We start from the raw sequence: 19,218 nt of genomic DNA, 5'->3' as shown, positions 1-19,218 counted from the left end.
AAAGGCCCACCTGGTCCGTGACTCCCTAGTTCCGGAGGTGGGTTTCTCGGTGGGCAAAGTGCCAAGTGTGAAGTCGGTGCGGGTCTTTATGGCAGACTCTCCAGCACCTGACCCATCGCAGGACAGACGTTCCCCGTGAAGCGCTCCTGGGGTCTTCCAGCACCCGGGCCAGGGCTTCCTGGCTCCGCACCACGGATCCTGCAGAGAAGGGCGGCCGGGTCTTCACCTGTGTGAGGCTCTCTGGGGTTCTCGGCCCTTCCACCACCTGAAATCAGAGGAACTCCTCAACTCCTCAAGGATTGCCATTCAGAATAGTTCCTAGATGGAGAAACATTTAGTCTTGAGCATTTTGTTTCTTCGGCCAAAGTTGTTGTCTCCCGGGGTTGACTTTGCCAACCTAAGTGGCAATCTCTCCCTTTAATAAAAGCTGAACGAGAACCTGTGGGGGCTTTCGGGGGCCGCCCTGCACCCTGTGGCCGTGGCGCTCTCTGGAGTTCGGCACGTGGCGGGGGACCGTCGGCCGTGCCCAGTGCGCTGACCCCCTCCCACGCGGGCCTCTGAAGACCTGGGGTGGGAGGGGGTCTCAGAGGCGAGGAGCTGGGCTCGCGTCCCGGGGAAGCTGCGGGACGCGGAGCAGCCCCTCCGCCCAGTGGCCCAGAGCAGCAGGCAGGGCTTTCCAACGTGCGGTGCGACGCCCAGGCTCCTCCAGCCGGGGGTGGGGGGCCGAGTCGGCAGAGGCTGCCAGCGCCGGCAGCCACGTGGCCCCTGCTTGGCCTGCCCTGGAGGCCAGGCCCCGCGCCGTGGTCTGCCCAGCCCGCCCGCACGGGGCAGGAAGGAGACGGAAAGTCAGGGATGGTTTTCCAGACGCAGTGAAGCCGGCTCAGACACGAGCGTTTGGCTTGCTGTGGGTCTCTCCAGTCTCAACCGAAGCGTGATTTACAGAGCGAGCCGGTACAATTAGACTGCGAGCTGGGGGCGCAGGGGCGTTGTGTTAACAATGCTTTTCCCCCGCTTTTCAGGTAGACTCTTCCCCTTGTTTCCCGAATGTGACTTAACCGCTGAACTTCTCTGTTTAGATTTCTAATCGGTCAGTCCTCTTAAATTTGGTCATCGGTTTTCCCTTTAGAGATTCTAAGCGTTGGATTTCTTTTTAATTAGCCTAACACATCCCCCTGGCACGCGAGCAGCGGGTCGTTCGGTCAGTCGTACGTAGCCCACGGTGTGGCCTGGCGGGGGAGGGGGCAGTGGAAGGGGAGCACCTGCTCAGCTACGCAGCCCTGCGTCCCCGGTGCTGGGCGGTGACCGCGAGGCCCTGACGGCCGGCGCTGGTGGCCGTCCAGTCCCCTCCCCAGCTGCGTCCTCGGCCGACGCGGTGTCACCTCCTTCCGCCCTTCGCAGAACTGTGGTCATGCCGATCGCCAACGAGTTTGCCCCAGACGTGGTGCTGGTGTCATCAGGCTTCGATGCCGTGGAGGGCCACCCCACGCCCCTCGGAGGCTACAACCTCTCCGCCAAATGTAAGTCGGGTTTGCAGGTGACCCGGGAGCCCGGTGCAGGGGGTGCTGCTGTTTGGGGATCAGACGTCAGGGGCGCTGGGTACGCCAGGCTTCTTCTTCCGTGGCAGCGGAAGGAAACTCCATTTTACATCTTACCAAAAGCATGACGCCGGCACCCCCATAGAACACGGGGTGAACAGCAGGCCCGTGTAGACCGGGAAGCCGCCGCGGGGGTCTCTGCCCAGAGGTCGTGCTGGCATGAGGTTGTGCAGCCCGCAAGCGCGGGGCCCGCGTGCTGGTGCTGTCAGCTGGCGGCTGGGTCCACGGTGCTCCTGAGGGCTGTCGTCCCGCGTGGGGTCGGGGGCTGGGAGGGGAGACCCTAAAACCCGGGAAGACGGGCGTAGCCGGCAGCAGGTTTACTTCGGAGTCGGAGGGGAGGAGGGGCTCTGCTTCTGCTCTGTCACAGCAAATCGTAAAGAAATGAAAGCTCCTCCCCCGCCCCACCGCCGGCCTCCGGCCTCGGTCCACAGAAGGGCCCCCAGACGCCCCTGCCGGCCACACTGCCCGGCCCCCCAGGGGTCGCTGTGGTCCAGGTGCCTGGGGTTCCTCTGGGGCCCCTAGACGCGGCCCTGGTGACTCAGGCGAGGCCCGGGCGGCCCTGTGCTGGCCGTCAGTGGGGATGGTCAAGGAGAGCCTGTCCCTCACCCCACACGGGGAGAGCGTGGGTCCGCGGAGACGAACGACGGAAACAAAGGGCAGCCTCTCCAAGTCCACCTCCCGGGGGTGGGGGGGGCGAGGGGCTGACGAGGTGACCGGGCCGAGGGCAGAAGTGCCAGGGAGCAGAGCCCGACACCGGGCCCGCTCTGCCGACGGCCAGCCTGTGACGGGGCTAGTCACGCAGCCTCGTTTTCCCTGGCTCCCTAATAAATGTCAGACTGTTCTGGCCGAGGATGGTAATATCATTACCCATCGGGCGTTTTCTGCCAGGGGGAGGGTGACATGGGTGCGGTGGAAGGGCTGTGGCTATTGATGAAAGCCAGATGTCCCAGACGCGGATGTACGAGAGCCCTGGAGGGGCACACGTGGTGCGGATGCGTGTGAGTGTATGTGTGCACACGTGTGCTGGCACATCGGCTGACCAGAAACCCCCGGGCTCTGGGATGGGCGTGGCCACGCCGTAGCAGCTGCCCTGCCGTGCTCTTGCCTCCTGGCCTCTGCGGTTCCAGCAGGAGAGGGATGAGGGGCTCCCCCCGGGGTCCTCCCCGCCCCCAAACGAGATGGTTTGCGGCACCGTGAAATCAAAGCTCCGAGATCGTAATTCCTATTCCCAAGGAGATCAGAAAGAATCCCAAACCCAAATTCTTCAATGAATTTATTACAATCCAGCCTGGCTTCTATTAGGTGTCTCCGTGTGCCAGCCCCTGGGTCTCTGCAACATGATGTGATGCACTTCTGGATGCTTTGATCCACTGCCAGGTGTCGGCGCCACAGCCCAGCCTTGCCCTTGACTTGGATCTCGTTTCCCTTGCAGGTTTCGGGTACCTGACAAAGCAGCTGATGGGCTTGGCTGGCGGCCGGATCGTTCTGGCGCTGGAGGGGGGCCATGACCTCACAGCCATTTGCGACGCCTCGGAAGCCTGCGTCTCTGCTTTGCTGGGAAACGAGGTAGGAGCACAGGAGACGGCGGCTCGGGGCCCACGCGGCTCAGGGCCAGGGCTGCTCTGCTCAGCTGTCCCCGCGGCGTGTGCGCTCTCTGCCACCCGTACCTAGGAGGGCTCTCACACGCCTGACCAGACCATCTGGCTGTGGCCAGAAGGAGGTGGGCAGAACGGCAGAACCCGTTTCTCTTGGGAAGAGGGTTCAGGATCAGTCTTTCAAAGGTGCTCAGCTTTACGTGTGGGTTACGGGGAGAACGCCTTAACTGGTGTCCTCCTCGTGGACGGTCGGGTCTCTGGGGCGTTCTAAGGCAAGTTCTGGGCGAGGTGTCACCACGCCATCTCGGGGGCCGGGGCATGGGGCCCCAATCCACTGCGGCTCTCCTGCTGCTCTGACCCTCGGGTGACGCCCAGGGCTGGGCTCGGCGCTGTGGCCTGACGGCCCGGGCTCAGGGGGTCGGGACTGGACCAGGAGGGGGAACTTCGCAGGGTTCGAGGGTGGGAGGGCCACTGGGAGCGTTCCAGCCCCGAGCGCCGTGCGGTCTGGCCGGGGCTTCTCACGCCCACCGGTACTCCTGGTAGAGGAAGCCCCCCCAGCCGCAGGGAGACCAGACGGGGCGGGCGAGGTGCTGCCGGAGTTGGTGCTGAGAACCTAAAGTTCATGACGGGCCTGATTTGTAGGTTCCACCTTGAATTTCAGAAATGTGGTCTTCCTGAAACTTTAAATCCATCCATGGCCTTTGGACGTGGGGTCACGTACCAACCTCCTGACCCCATCAAAGGAGCCTGGGAGGTTCCCGCCCGCCCGCCCACAGCGTGGCTTTCTCTTGCTGCGTGCTGTGGTGTCACCATGAAGGCCCAAGGAAAGAGCCGCTGGTGTTCAGGCAGCGCAAGCCCAGTGCCCTGGGTCACCGGCCCAGCCTGCGGCAGGGAGGCGCCCGGGGCCCAAGCTCTCCAGACACAGAGGGCCCACGCGGGGACACCCAGAGACAGCGGTGGGCCCTGCTCTCATGCCACCCCTGGGACTCACCTCCCTCACCCCATCAGACGAAACGGGGCTTCTCCAGGTTCGCAAAGCGCAAGGACGCTCTCCCAGCAGGGTCAGGGTTACCTGGTGCCCAGTGGGGGTGGCCGAGTCCAGCCCTAGGACAGGTGTGTGCTTTCTGGAGCAGCACCGCCAGATGGCCGAGCTCAGGGGCGGACAGGGAGGGCTGGACCCCCGGCACGGAGGCCGAGTAGGACCCGCAGCCAGAGTCGCAGGCCCGGCTCCCCGTGAGGCACTACCTGTGCGGCCACCTGCCCGTGGCTGTCCACAGCCTGGGCTCGCGCTCCCTGGCCGTCCACTAGGACAGGCCGCTGGCTGGCAGCCGGGGTGTGGGCGGTGGGCTCCAGTGGGCGGGCACCCGGGACGGCTCCGTTTTCCCCTGACAACCTTTGTGTGTCGTGGATGGTGTTCATTTCAACCTAAGTCACAGGTCCTGGATCCAAGGTCCTGGTGGCATCTCTCCTTCCCGGTCGGCCGGTTAGCCACACGCATGAATGTGCCCCAGCAAATACCTGTTTGCTTCCCAAAGTGTCCACGGCTTTTCACCTTTCCTCTCTTCGTATAAAGCAATCTCCCCTGTAAATTTTACCAGTAGAAGGTAACTGATTTATATATTCAAACCATCCTGAAGCCTTTTGATTTTTAGAGCCAGTTATTTTAAAGTAACAGTAGAGAACTCGGCTTTCAACTAGGCCTGTTCCTGCTCTTCTAGCAAGAAAATGTTATTTTACTGAAACACATCAAAAAGCAGGACGCACTAGTTTTATCGAGGTCTCTTAAAGATCTTTTAATGCCAGGAAGTTGGACGGCGCTTCACCCCTCTGCCCCGCGGCCTTTGATGATGCTGATACCGGGTGCGAGGGCGGCTCGCACCCACGGGCAGCCAGCTGCGGACGGCGGCCTGTGCTGGGAGCGCCCGCCCCCAGAGCCGGCCGCCCGCGGGGGGGACAGCAGAGGGGCCCCCGCGGGGCTGGGTCTGAAGGTCGGCCTTGCTCCAAGAGTCAATGTGTTGGATAGTTAGAGCTTCAAGCCATTTGCAACCCTCAGTGACAGTGACAGTGAAATGTCACTTATTCGGAGTGCGTGGTGCGTGCAGATCTGCGGGGAGCCCGCTGGGCAGGGCCCAGGGAGGGGCCCTCGGCAGGTGGGTAGTCACTTTTGCCGTTACATGTCACCCCCAAGGGGAGGTTTCTTTGGGGCTGGTTCTGTATTTAATCATGTGGCTTTTCATGGATAAATGCCACCCTTTCATTCAGCCCAAGTTCATGATCAGGGGAGAAGGTCACAGAGGACTAGGTGACCTGCAGCCTGGGGGAAGAGGCCTTCACGCAGGAATGTCGCTCCTTTGTCACGTGGTTATGCTCTGTGAGGGTGTGGAGGGAAGCTGCAGCAGGTGTATAGGTGAGGCGTGGTCCGCCTCCAGCCCGCCAGGCTTCTCCTCCCTCATTGGCTCCAGCTCACGGGCGCACACCTCACCCAGCGGCCGCCTGCGGGGTGCACGGACCCAGGTGTGTGGCCTCCCCTCTCTGCCTGGTACCCCAGACCTGAGCTCCCCGATGTTCAGAAGGTGGGCCCGAACCCCTGTCCTTAAAAGTCGAGGGAGCCGGGCCCGCAGGGGGCTGGCCGTCACGGTCACAGGGAGCGGGGGTGAGGCGCTGACCGCCCGGCCCAGCAGCAGGGCAGCTCCCGGGGCCGCGTCCCCACTTGTCCAGCGCTGACCGCCAGGCTCTCGCTATGGGGCTCGGGCGTCAAGAAGCTCCCGTGTTCGCAGTGCTTGCCTCTTGTGGTTGTTTTTTTTGTTTGTTTAATGCCTTGTCCTCTTTCAAGAGGATTTCAGCAGTGACAAAAATACCAGTGAGACTGACCCTGGGCCAGCAGTGGGCTGGCCGGAGGTCAGTGCACGGACACAGAGGATGCTCTCTGCCGTGGGGGAGGGAACCCGGGCCTGTGTCCCCCTCAGCTGTGGGAGCAGGGCTGACGCATCTTGGAAAGTGCTGTGAACATTTGGTGGCTGGACTAAGCCGGCCGTGGTACCCAGCGGCTTCCCCGGAGCGTGACGACGGAGCAGGCGCCAGCCGCGTTTCCAGGCCGGAGCCTGCGCTGCATCGGGGCGTGGGCCGCGTGGCCCCTTGTCGGCTCCCCTTCCCCTCCCACGGGACAGGCGCTCACCTCTTGAGAAGCTGCCCTGCGCCCTCTGCAGGCGAGAGGGCCCCCCCCAGCGGGAGGAGTGCCCGCCTCACAGCAGCCCCCCTGCAGGGACAGAGGAGCTGGGGGGAGGGGCCTGAACCTGCCTCCTGAGCCCTGGGGACGTCGTCCTGGGCGCATGCCCTCCACTTTCCGCTGAGTCTCAGTCCTTTCGCCTCTTATCGAAAGGAGTCACGACCTTTAGCCCCTTATGGTTTATTTTTGCTGTTTAAATACTGTGTTGAGAACCAGCCTGACCAGTTCCATAAGCCTTTGCGTTTTCACTAGAAGGGCTATGAAAACACGATGCCGACTGGTCCCAGATAATCGCCGAGTCTGGCGGTGTCACCAGATGCAGTTCAAAGTGCAGAGGCCGTGGAGCCTGAGCAGGCCGACGGGCAGCTCCTCCTGCAGGGAGGGCACCCCCCCCCCCACCTCCCAGCCCTGCAGGAACCCCGAGGAGGGCGCCTCTGGGGGAGGGTGTCACCGCTGGGCCCCGGCCGGCACTGTGCGTCCTGAGTGCCCACGGGAGAGCTGGGGCCGGCGGGGATCTGGCAGGCACTGAAGCCACAGGGAGTGACCAGGCGGGGGCCCCCGGCCAGTCCCGAGGGGAGCCAGCAGGAGGGCTGGGACTGAGGCTGAGGGCAGAGGACTGCGGGGGAAGAGGAGGACCGGAAACGGACCTTGGGAAACAGCCCTGGTGAGACCGCGAAAAGGGCCACAGAGAGAAGGGAAGATGCGGGCGAGCAGGTAGGGACGGCCCACAGGTCCTGTCTGCTCTGACTCTTACGTGGGAGAGAGTTTGCAGGTGCCTCTGTCCGGAGGATCCGCAGACACAGGAGAGCAGGTCAGCAGAGCCGGCCTGCGGGCAGTGGGTGTGGGTCAGCTGGAGAGCTACAAGGGGCCCTATTAGACATCTTCCGTCTCCTTAAGAAGAAAGGAGGGCAGGGGTGCCTGCTGGGGTGGCCAGGGGTCTGAACCTGGAGCGGGGCTGTGAGATGTGGGAAGGCTACCGCTGGGCCGGGACGGTGGCTGTGTGGCCGCCCCGAGGGGCTCTGAGGGTGGGGATGGGGCGTGTGCACCTGAGGACGGGGTCCTGGGCCTACGTCATCTCACAGTTTCCTGGCCGGCCCAGATATTCCCAACAGAGTGGAGTTTCATGTATTCTGAAAAACACAAACTCTGACCTAGGTTCCTCCAGGATATCCTAAGGGCTGTTTTCTTTGGTGCTGTAACCTCTTGATTCTTGTCGCTTGCGGTGTGGGCCCTTGTAGACTACAGAGTAGGAAACCATCTCCACACCTACTGCGACCAGCGAAGCCCCGGGCAGTGTGTCTGATCCAAGGGTGCAGGGCTTTCTCGCCCTGGAGGTCGGACACTCCTCATGAGCGGTTTCTTGCCCACTTCCCCCGAGGCCGGCTTCTTAAAGGTTGAGCTTAGGATAAGCCTCCTTTCCAGTTTGGTTCTGACGTCCAACACATGAGGTACACGTGCCACAGGGCGGCTGAGGGCTCCCTGCCTGTTGCTCGGGACACGACGTTGTCCACAGCCGGCCCCCTCTTCTCTCCCAGGGGAGGCCCTCGAAGGTTCCCCAGCTTGGCTCCTTCCAGACACAGGCGGGCATGCGAGGGCACACGGCCCGGCTCTCTGAGCTCACGCGGCCTGGACCAGACTTCCCACCAGTTCCTTCTGGCCGAGCAGGGCTGCGGCCACCTGTTTGCTCTCCGTCTGGGGCTGCTGGACGCCTCTCTGTCCTTCAGATCTCCCCGCCAAGCTGCCCACTTCTCTGCTCCCCGTCTCGCCTGCCCCGCTCAGCCCTTCCCGAGAAGATGGGCACTCTGCGGCCCCCACCCGCTCAGCGCGCCTGACCTCCCCTCCCCACCCCTTCCCCGCCGTCTCCACTCGGGGCCCTGCATGAGCATCGCCACCCACCCCCGCCCGCCCCGCAGACCCGGGACCCTGCTCTGTGTTTCCCACTAGAATGACGCTCTGTGAGGCCGGGGGGAGGCTTGTCTGTTTTGTTCCCTGTTGGTTCTTACTGGGCTGCTCAGTAATATCTATTAAATGAAAGAATAAAATCCCAAGCAGTAGGGGATTTTGATATTTTGAGATGTGGATTCTCCCCGCTTCCCAGATGTTTTGTTGTAAGTCAAGGCTGGGAGCGTGTGAAGCCCCGGGGCCAGCTGGAGACGAGGGGCCGCCGTAGAAATGGGAGGGGGCAGACGTGAGCTCCGAGGTGCTCGCTGGACGTGACCGTGGCAGAGGGTGCTGGGAGGAGGGCCAGCCGCCAGCCGCGTGCGGGTCCTGCTGGGGAGGTTAGCCGTGGGGATCCCCCCCAGGACGGGGAGCTGGGTTTAATGTGAGAAAATTCCTGGTGCCACGCTCTGACACACCCCTCTGCCTCGAAGTGATAGGTGATTTTTGGAATGAGTTACTTTTTTTTTTTTAATTTTTTTTAAACAGCTTAAATTTTATTTACTTATTTATTTATTTATGGCTGTGTTGGGTCTTCGTTTCTGTGCGAGGGCTTTCTCTAGTTGCGGCGAGCGGGGGGCCACTCTTCATTGCGGTGGGCGGGCGTCTCACTATCGCGGCCTCTCTTGTTGCGGAGCACAGGCTCCAGACGCGCAGGCTCAGTAGTTGTGACTCACGGGCCCAGTCGCTCCGCGGCATGTGGGATCCTCCCAGAGCAGGGCTCGAACCCATGTCCCCTGCATTGGCAGGCAGATTCTCAACCACTGTGCCACCAGGGAAGCCCTGGAATGAGTTACTTTCTAAAGAATGGTTTTTCCTTAAAAGTGATGAAACTAAAATTCTAGCAGACTATTAGAGTTGGGCCATAAGTCAGGACACAGCAAGTTATGCTGCAGTGAGGACCCCAAACCTAAAAGGTGTGTTTTCTGCTCCAGCTTCGTGCCCGCGAGGGGCCTGGGCTCTGCCCCTCATCACCCTCAGCCTAGGGTGACCAGGGCACTCGGGGACACGCCCGTCTTCACGGGGATGCCTGGGGACAGCATGTTGGTCCCGGGGAGGCTCCATTCCCGAATCTGCTGTCTGGCCCCGGACTCACCGGGTCGGCCGAGAGTCACGCCCGTGCAGTCTCCTGGGACAGGAGGGCAGCTGCATCTCTGAGGCAGATCCTGGTGGAGGGAGGGGTGGGTCCCACGTTTACGAGGTGGCATCAGAGTCTTTGTCCTGCGGGCCCTCAGCAGTGAGTGACGAACCTCAGCGACACGGCATCTCACGTTTGATCCCTGCCAGTCTGCAGGGTGGCACGGCCCCAGGTGTGGTAGAGGATCACTTCCTCATCCCCTGGAGGCCAAGCACCTTTTCACGTGTCTCTTGACCACTCAGCCTTTCTCTTTATGTTTTTTGCCCATTTTTCTATTAGACCATCTTTTTCCAGTTTATTCTTGGGGGGAGGAATCGGATGGAGGGATGGATGGATGGGTGGATGGATGGGCAGATGGACCAGTGGACGTTGGGAGCCCCCTCTTTTGCTCTTCTCTGGAAGAGTGAGTGTAGGATCCGAATAATCTGTTCCTGGACTGGGCGGCTCTCCTGGGCTGTGGGTCTCCTTTGCGTGAAAATTTTAAATGGCTGATTTAGTCATTTTTTATCCCTTCTTGAATTAATTTTGGAAAGTTACATTTTACCAGGAATGTTTTCCATATCAGCCATGTTTTCAGAACTATTGGCAGAAGTTAATATTGTTCCCTTACTGTCTTTCATCTCTGCTATTTCCGTAGTTGTGGTACTTCTCATCCTAGTGTGTTTATTTGTGCCCCCCCCCCCTTTAGTATTCTTGATCAGCCCTGCCAGAGCTTGTCGATTTAATTAGTCATTTCAAAGAATCAACTTTCAGCTACAGTATCTTTTTTTGTTTCAAAATGTATTTCTGCCCCTTTCTGTGTATTTTCTTACCTTCTTTCTCTGGGGCTATTCTGTTCTCCTGCTCATTTCTTAAATTCAGTTCTTAGTTCTCAGTCTTGTTTTCCAATATGTACCTTGAAGGTTATAAATGTCCCCCAGCACCATGTTTAGCTGCATCTCACACACTGTGATGTGTGGCATTTTCATTATTTTTTATTTCTATGCATTTCATAATTTCTATTATGATTTCTTCTTTGACCCACGATTGGTGTGTTTATAATGTCCAGCCATAGGGCTCGTGGCTCTCTTTTTGTTTTCAGTGTCTAACAAATGGCACTGTGCTAAGAAAAGGTGGTCTGGGTGGCAGGTATCCTTTGTGGAGACTTGCTTCATGGGCTAGTACGTGGTCAGTCTGTGCAGACGCGTCCACATCCGTTTGAAGTGACATGTGTCCCCTGTCTGTTTTACAGAGTGTTCCATTTATTCCCACGAAACCAACCTTGCTGACTGTGCTGTTCATGTTTTGGTTTTCTCTATTGATTTTTGTCCGCTTGTCTGCTTGATCTAAGAAAGACCTGTCAAAATCTCCTACTAGGATGGTACATTTATCCATCTCTCCTGCTAGTTCTGTCCATTTTCACTTCATACATTTGAAAGCAATTTTACTAAATATATACAAATTTTAAATCATTGTATCCTTTTGATGAGTTGAAATTTGTATCATTGCATAGTGACCTTCTTTATGTCCGGTTATGGTTTTTTTCCTTAAGTCTGTTGGACCAAACACGTAAGGTGGTGCACTGGCCTCCCCTTTGCTGGGTGCGCCTGGTGTGTGGTTTTTAGCCTCCTTCCAATGTTTCAGGTGTGTCCTTTGGCAAATAGCGTAAGGCTGGATTCCATTGTCATGTGTCATGTCCTGTCCGACTGTCTGTGTTTTACGTGCAACTGAAGATGATGCCTCTGTTAGTCACGGAAAATCCTCGGCCGTCCGCACCTTCCGTTACCCACCCCCCAGTCTCGTGGGGACCTTGACCTCCTTCTGTCCCTTGTCTCCGGGCTGTGTTCAGGCTCATTTCTTCAATTGTTGCTTCCAGGTTACCAGTTTTCTCTCCAGCTCAGCTCACTGTGTTCCTAATTTCTAGGAAATTATGTTTTCATTTCTAGAAGTTCCATTTGGCTCTCTCTCAAATATTCCGTTTCAGTTTCAGTGATCTCTGGTCCTTTCACCATTCGTTAGTATCTCATTTTTATTTTTAATATATTAAACACGCTTACTTTATAGTTTAAAGCTGATCATTTCAATAATTAAAGTCTTGGAGGATCTAAATCTTCATTTTTTTTAAAAAAAATTTTCACTTGGGGATACTTTCAGAATTACAGGAAAGTTTCAGAGCTGCACATGTGTCCCTGCAGACCCCTCAAATAATTCCCTTTGTTATTACGGTCTTACTCAGCATGGGGCGTTTGTCACAACTGAGAAACCAACCCTGGCACATTACCGTTAAGTAAACTCCAGGACAGAGGGAGCTTTCACTCATTTTCCCCTTTTTCTGTTTCAGGGTCCTTCTCCTTAGTCCCCTCTGGGCCATGACAGTTTCTCAATCTTCTGTTATTTTTCATGACTCCAGCAGTTTGGAGGCAGGCTGGCCAGGTGTTCTGTAGAATGTCTGATTCTCTCCCTCGTGCCTGGGCTGGAGCGAGGGGCTGGAGGAGGAAGACCCCGTGGTCGGGCGCCCTTCCCATCCACGTGGTGCCGTCCACGTGGCTCACCTCTGCTGGAGCTGACGTGGGCGCTGAGACAGGGTGTGCACATAAGTTACTTGGAATCCCTCTTAAGGCAGATGCATCTCTTCTCGCTGTTTATTTGTTTACTCAGTCAGTTATCACGCCAGTATGGACTAGTGGATATTCAAGCACTATTAGTAAAACCCTTATTTATAGGGGATATGAAACTGATATTTCCAAAACATAATAATCATCTCCCCTGATGTTATGCTGTGGTGTCAACAGTGGGGGCAAGCTGCTGCCCTTCTGTACCAGGCACTTCTGGACACCACCCACCGTTCTGCTCACAGAGGAACCCACAAATATACCTGATAGCCTCCTAAGAAAAATACCTTAAGGAAAATAAATCTATTTTGTAAAAAATTTCTATAATAAATGCCAAAACCACATTTGGCTTTTTAAAGCTGTTTACTCAGTTAGCAAGTACACTTTAGAAAGACGCTGACTCTGGACATCCCATCTTAACACACACGGGGATTATACTGACATGATATTGATATTAATTCAGTATGTACTCTTCTTTTTTTTCTCCCAGCTTGATCCTCTCCCAGAAAAGGTTTTACAGCAGAGACCCAATGCGAACGCTGTCCGGTCGATGGAGAAGGTCATTGAAATCCACAGTAAGTGGCCTGGTCCAGTGCTCAGCTGGGAGACCTTCCTGGGGGAGAGACCCAAGGGAGGAGGGAGGACCCTGTGGCCCCGTCTCCCACCCCCGGGCTTCTGTCTCTCTCACTGCCAGCTGCTTCCCCAGGCCGACACGACAGGGACTTGCTTGCGTTCAGCTAGAATGCAACGAGCTGGCAGAGACTCTCGTTTTACCCCCGTTCATTTCCCCACAACCTGCTACAGTCATGTCATCGGCTCCGCTTTATGGGGTGAAAGAACTGAGGCTCAAGGAGTCTGTGAGGTCACTTGCTCTGGGTCCCCAGCTGGCAGGGGTGGGACCTGCGTGTGAGCCTGTGTCCTCGGGTCTGGCCTCTACCCCTGGACCAGAGGATCCCACCCTTTAGCTCAGAGACCCTCGGGCCGCAGAAACTCAGCACCGGGTGCAGCCCCCTTCCCAGCCAGCCCGGGGGCCCAGGAGGCCGGCACACAGCCGGGACCCCTGCCCTGCCCTCGTCACACAGCTGCTTGTCCTGGGTGTTCGGGGTGACCCAGTCAGCAGACTGTCCGTGTGGGGGGGGTGGAAGCCAGGGTTTCCCTGCTGCGGCCTCGCGCTCCCGGCCTCAGGGCCATTCCCCCCAGCCTCCCCGACTGGGGAGAGGCTGCCTGGACCCCCCGGCCCTCCCAGCACACGCCCCCGTCATCTCGGTGGCTCCAGGTGGGAGTCAGGAAGCGCCCCCCGGCCAGCCACAGCACCCCGAGGGAGGGGCCCTCCTGGGCGCCCGCCCCCCATCCCCGACGTCCTGCCTCTGGGGGGCTTGGGTCTACGGGCCACGCAGACGCTTTTCCGAAGAGTCCCGGCCTCTGTGAGTTTGTAACCAGGTGATTCCCTGGCTCCTGTCTCTGGAGAGAGCGCTGCTTCAGAGTCGCCAGTGACGGGTTCTGCTTGAGCCCCTCGGCGCAGGAGGCTGCTGGCCGGCCCCGTGCACGCGGGGTCCCGGTCCCGTAACCGAGTAACCGCGCCCTCCCGCAGGCCAGTACTGGCGCTCCCTGCAGCGGCTCGCCTCCACCGCCGGCTACTCCCTGGTGGAGGCCCAGAAGTGCGAGAACGAAGAGGCCGAGACCGTCACTGCCATGGCCTCGCTGTCCGTGGGCGTGAAGGCCCCCGAGAAGAGGTGAGCGTGGGCACCGCCCGGCCGTGAGTGCTGACGTGGTCGGCGGACCCCCAGGCCTTTGCTCCTGGGCGCCATCAGGTGCACGTGGTGTCTCCACGTGGGCCCTGCCAGGCTCACCGGGGCCGGGAGGGAAGGAGGGAGGGCGGGCAGGTGTCCAGGACCGGGCGGCGTGGCCACCTCTTGCCAGAGCGCAAGACCCTCAGAAACACTTGAAGGGCATCTGGCCCCAGAACGCTTACCTTGGCAGGGGTAGCTAGGAGTTGGGGGCGGGGCAGTGGGGTGGCAGCAGCCCTGGCGGACGGGGACGGGGACGTGACCTCCGCCCACCCACCGTCTGCTCTTCTCTCCTCCGCTGCCGTGGACCCCTCCCCCTCCCCCTCCCCCTCCCCCGGGCCGCCCCACAGACCCGACGAGGAGCCCATGGAAGAGGAGCCTCCCCTGTAGCCGCTCCCGGAGCTGCGGTTCTCTTGTTTGTTTGTCTCCGTCTTGAAGCTCCGCCAGGAAAAAGTTGCTGTCGCCCTGCGTCCTGCCAGGCCTTCTCCGAGCCCGCAGGTGCGGCGGGGCCGGCGGCAGCGGGCGGCCCTCTGCCTGCCAGGACCCGGACAGACGCCGGGACGCGCGGACACAGGGACACGCGGAAGCAGGCGCTCTGGGCTCCCCAGGGAAGCCGCAGAGGAAGGAAGCCTGTGGTGGCTCGGGGCAGAGCTGCTGATCTCGCCGACACGAGAAAACGAAAATGAACATCAAAGATCTCACGACACAAAGCAAACTTGATTAAAACTGGTGCTTACGGTTTGGTGATTCCCCACAACTCCACAGTCTCCGTATAAACCACTCAACTCATCCTGTAGCTTATTTCTTTTTAAGAGAAAGTCGCCATGGCTCTGGCCAGCCTCCGAACACCGCGGTGCACAGTGGGGTGGGACACAGAGTGGGCGAGCGTTTAAGGAGAAAAACTGGACGAAACAGAAATGTGAGCCCGCGGGAGCCGGCTTTGGTTTCTCAAAGCCGGTGGAAGATGCGCGTTTGTGCCTTTCTTTTTATTGCTCTGATGGATTTTTGTGGCTGGGTTTTCTGAAGTCTGAGGAACAATGCCTTAAGAAAAAATAAACAGCAGGAGTCGGTGGGACAGTTCCCTGTGGCCGGTGGGACCAGAGGCCGGTGTGTGCTGGCCGGGCCCTCCGCGAGCAGCCCGGCCATGGCCAGCAGCTCCGGAGGGCTGAGGTCCTGCCACCCTGTTTCACTTTATTGCTGTTGAAAAATGGAGGTAGTTCCAAAACAGTGGCAAATACTGTTGGGGATTTTGAAGTCCAACGAATTTTAAATGAATCCAAAGTGTTCTTTTCTCGTACATCATATAACAATTGAGTATCTCCATTTGGTTGTGAAGCATGTCCTAGGCACACTTTCAGTGTTACGATCGGAATGCTTTTTATTAAAAGCAAGTAGCATGAAGTATTGCTTAAATTTTAGGTATAAATAAATATATATATATGTATAATATATATTCCAATGTATTCCAAGCTAAGAAACTTGATTCTTATGAAATCTTGATAAAATATTTATAATGCATTTATAGAAAAAGTATATATATATAATAAATGCAAATTGTAAAGGTCCCTGGCGAATGAACGACTTGTGAATTAGCTATCAAGGTGCTTATGGAAAGGGATCTAGTTTGAAGCTCATGTATTTCTGAACTCCAGATTGGAGAGCTTTCAATCACACATTCGCCACGGGGCAACTACCCTGCAAGATTGTACTTTCATTTTAATTATTTTCTGCCAGGCCCTTCCCACTCCAAGCCTCCATGCACATGTGTACCTAATGAGTTTTTATAGCAAAGAATATAAATTTGCTGTTGATTTTGTATGAATTTTTCACAAAAAGATCCTGAATAAGCATTGTTTTGTGAATTTTACATTTTTTCTCACCATTTAGCGGTTTTCTGAATGGTAATTAACATCTAAACTTCTTCCTTTCTGAATTTTTGCTTGTACATTTTTTTTAACTTTGGAAGGTGTTTTCTTTTTTTATTATTTTCCTTCTGTTTATTTTTGTACAGTGAGCACAGAGTTTATTTTCAGAGTGAGCACCAAGTGTGCAGCAGGGTCTGAGGTCTGCTCCCCTGGTCCCGTCCCTCGGCTGGACATAGAGCGCGGGGACTTTCTTGCCGTCTGCGCATTGTGGGCTCGGGGGGGGGGGGGGATCATCGCAGCGCTGAGTTGGTGGGGGGGTGGGGCTTGCCAGACACCATGGGCCGTCAGCATTCACGAAGCTCGTGTTTAAACTTCTCTGACCACGTGGTCAGGATAGAATTTTCACTTCACTTTTCCAAAGACCTTGTAAGCATGTCAGCAACGTGTGGGGCTGGGGGTGCCCCGGCACCCATTCTGGGTGGTTCTGCTGCAGCCACATGGTAGGGCCCCGGCCGGGAGGCCTGGGTCTTGGAGCCTGTGGCTGCAGGGAGCCCGGGCCCGCAGGGACGGCGGACTCCTGACCGGGACAGCCAGCCTTTGCTCTTTTTCTCTTTGACCGTAACTGAAAGTCACTTTTTACTGGTAACTTATTTTCCAGCACCTGAAGCCACCAAGTGTCATTCCAAAGTGTCCGTCAGGTTCTGACTTGAGGGAGTGCAGAACAGCTTGCCCACAGCCGGGAGCCCCCAGCCAAGTCTCAAGTTTGGTGCCGTTTACAGGGTAGCTTCTGAAGGAGACTCTGACGCAGCCAGACTTGGACCAAGAGAATCCAGATTCGTGGGCTGGCTTGGTCACCGGGCTGCTGTCGGTCAGACGTGGGAGAGTGGTTGAGAGCATGTGCGGGCAGCTGGATCCACCCAGCGGCCACAGCGGTGGCAGGGCCCAGGCGGCCGGCTTTTCTGGCCTTCTCGGCCCCTTTACTGCGGGGACCCCCGCTGCCTGCCCGCTTCCCGCCAGCCGTGGCTCCTGGGAGGAACGCATCATCTGGCATTCTCTGCAGGTGACGGGTAACACGGACCCTGGTGGCCAAGTTATCTTTGGGGGGATTTACTTCTAATCTCATTCAACAGAGACCACCTCTGCAGAAGGCCCGGTAGGGGGAGCGTTGTCGTTTTGTCAGCTCACTCCAGCTTCACAGGCGTGCTTAAAGCAGTACCGTGTAGCCTTTTCTTTTCTTTAAAGACACAGCCCTTCTCGACGGCCAGCCGTCCAGGGCAGATGGCGGAGGGCCCACCTGGAGTGCCCGCAGGCCCACCGCCTCAGGGAGGGCCCCTCACACCTTCCCTCTGTGGTCCCTGGACCTCTGGCCTTTTTGTTCCTTTGCAGAGGCCCTGGGGGCACTGGCCGGGGGTCAGCAAGTGAGCACTTTATATCCCTTTGCGGGAAACCCCGTGATGCCCCGGGACGCGTGGTGTCACCCTGCCTTTGGGCCTTCCCGCTGCGCCAGGCGGCGCCCAAGCCCCACCAGCAGGCGGCCGTCCCCGGGCTGCGCCCGAGCCCCTGGGACTGGCCGCCCCTCCGGTTCTGAAGGGCCACTTTGTCAAAGTGTTTGGGTTTTTCTTTACTTCTTTTCAAAGTTTGTTTCCAGAGGAAGGACCGTTTTGTACTGGTCTGATTTTTGCAGCACTAGCAATGGAATTCCTTGTTTTTAATTTTCGATCAGAACATTCCTTCTCTCCTGGTCACAGCCATGCGTTCATTCCATTCTTCTTTTTGTAGACTTTTGGGCCCACGTGTTTTATGGGCATTGATACATATATAAATATATATATATAAATACATATGAATATATTTTTTTAAGTTTCCTACACCGAGGTTGCATGGGCTGTTACGAGCGGCATGTCTTTATATTGTATACGGATTTTGCACGCCAAACGCGGCAGCTTGGGGAAGAAGAGAAATGCCTTTTTGTTCCCCTCCCATGACATTTGCAGACACAAAAGATAGGAATTTTTCTGTAAAACGAAACAAAACCTTGAAAGAGAGTGAGGGAGGGGGGAACGTTTGCATCTTATTGAACTTATTCTTAAGAAATTGTACTTTTTATTGTAAGAAAAATAAAAAGGACTACTTAAACATTTGTCATATTAAGAAAAAAGTTTATCTAGCACTTGTGACATACCAATAATAGAGTTTATTGTATTTATGTGGAAACAGTGTTTTAGGGAAACTACGCAGAATTCAAAGTGAACTGCCTGTCTCTCTCGGGTTGATTTAGAGGGATTTGTTCTGTTTGGTTTCTTCCCTTCTCTCCTTGCTCAGGGCGAGGCGAGCGCCGCCCCCCACCCCAGCCCTGGTGGCCGTCGGTTCTGCTGGGGAACCCGAGGCCCCAGCGGCCGTTTCCGCACAGCTGTGCCGACTTTTCCTGACTTTTAGATCATGTGTGGCTAAGATTTCACTTTAAACTCAGCAGTCGTGAACTGTGCAGCACTGTGGTTTAAAATCATACTTTGCATTGAGAGGAAACCATTTCTTCCTTGTAATGAAGCAGAGCTTTCCCAGCTCAGCTCACTCTGTCTTTGACATGATTAAAAACCTCCTATTGAAGGAATAAGAAAGCAGACAGTTTCTGTTTGTTTTTGTTGCTGTTGTTGTTTGGGTATGTGTGCTCCACAGTGGGGGCGCTATTTTCCAATTTACGAGAGTGACAAGCATGTCACCATATGTCTACAGGAGGGGGTCGGCCCTGTTCACCCAAGAGCTCCTCGCGGTGTCGTGGAAAACGCCGTGGTGACGACTTCCTGTCCCACCCGACGCCTGTTCGCCTGTTCGCGCTAATGCAGGCACCGCGCTGGTAGCAGAGACCCGTCTCATCTGTAATTTAATCAGTTCTCTGATTGTCTGGACCTCCCAGTGGTTCTTTCCTTTGCTCAGTGGAGTTGGAGATTTTGTTCTTGGTTTTCTCATTCTTGTTTCCTTCTCTGTGGGTGGATTTTCACCGACTGAGGTGTCCTCCCCTGACGGCCGACTCCACTTCACCCGGAGTCCAGTGTTTGTACCTCATCATACGACTTGTCACTCTTGTGGTGTAAATAAAGAGCATTAATTGCCCTCCCACCTGTGGTTTCTGCCGTGTGCTCTCATCCTCGCTGGCTCTGTGCCGGGGACCCTGGGGGGTGGCTCCTGGGACCTCATCCTCGCGGGCTCTGTGCCGGGGACCCTGGGGGGCGGCTCCTGGGACCCAGCCCATCTGCAGCCCCGTCACCCTCCACCCGTACAGACGGCCTACAGGAGTGTCTTCACTTAAATGTCCAATAATTCAAGTCCTTGCGCTATTTTCTCCCCAAAATCCTGGTCTGGAAATGACCTCGTAGGTGAACGAGGCCGAAGGGATGGGACTAGAGGCCCGGCCTCCCCACAGCCGGGCACTCTCTCCCTGAGGCCGTGAGTCTGCAAACACGGCCCCCAGCAGCACTGCCACCC

The 19,218-nt window shown here is 56.9% G+C and overlaps 1 protein-coding gene across 8 annotated transcripts in view; it reads left to right on the top strand.

Moving 5' to 3' along the window:
- Positions 1 to 15,993, top strand: part of HDAC4 (histone deacetylase 4) — a 291,082-nt gene extending 275,089 nt beyond the window's left edge. For all 8 annotated transcript variants that reach the window (XM_059929089.1, XM_059929090.1, XM_059929091.1 and 5 more), the window contains 5 exons: positions 1,399 to 1,517; positions 3,028 to 3,161; positions 12,574 to 12,658; positions 13,675 to 13,816; positions 14,221 to 15,993. In XM_059929089.1, the coding sequence (XP_059785072.1) occupies positions 1,399 to 1,517; positions 3,028 to 3,161; positions 12,574 to 12,658; positions 13,675 to 13,816; positions 14,221 to 14,260 (520 nt within the window). In that variant the 3' untranslated portion in view covers positions 14,261 to 15,993. The remainder of the gene's footprint in view (positions 1 to 1,398; positions 1,518 to 3,027; positions 3,162 to 12,573; positions 12,659 to 13,674; positions 13,817 to 14,220) is intronic.
- Positions 15,994 to 19,218: the final 3,225 nt, after the last annotated feature.

The sequence above is a fragment of the Balaenoptera ricei genome, chromosome 7 (assembly GCF_028023285.1).
Source record: "Balaenoptera ricei isolate mBalRic1 chromosome 7, mBalRic1.hap2, whole genome shotgun sequence".
In the NCBI taxonomy this organism is placed as follows: domain Eukaryota; kingdom Metazoa; phylum Chordata; class Mammalia; order Artiodactyla; family Balaenopteridae; genus Balaenoptera; species Balaenoptera ricei.
The sequence above is the reverse complement of the archived record's forward strand: the minus strand, read 5'-3'. Positions and strand labels throughout refer to the sequence as shown.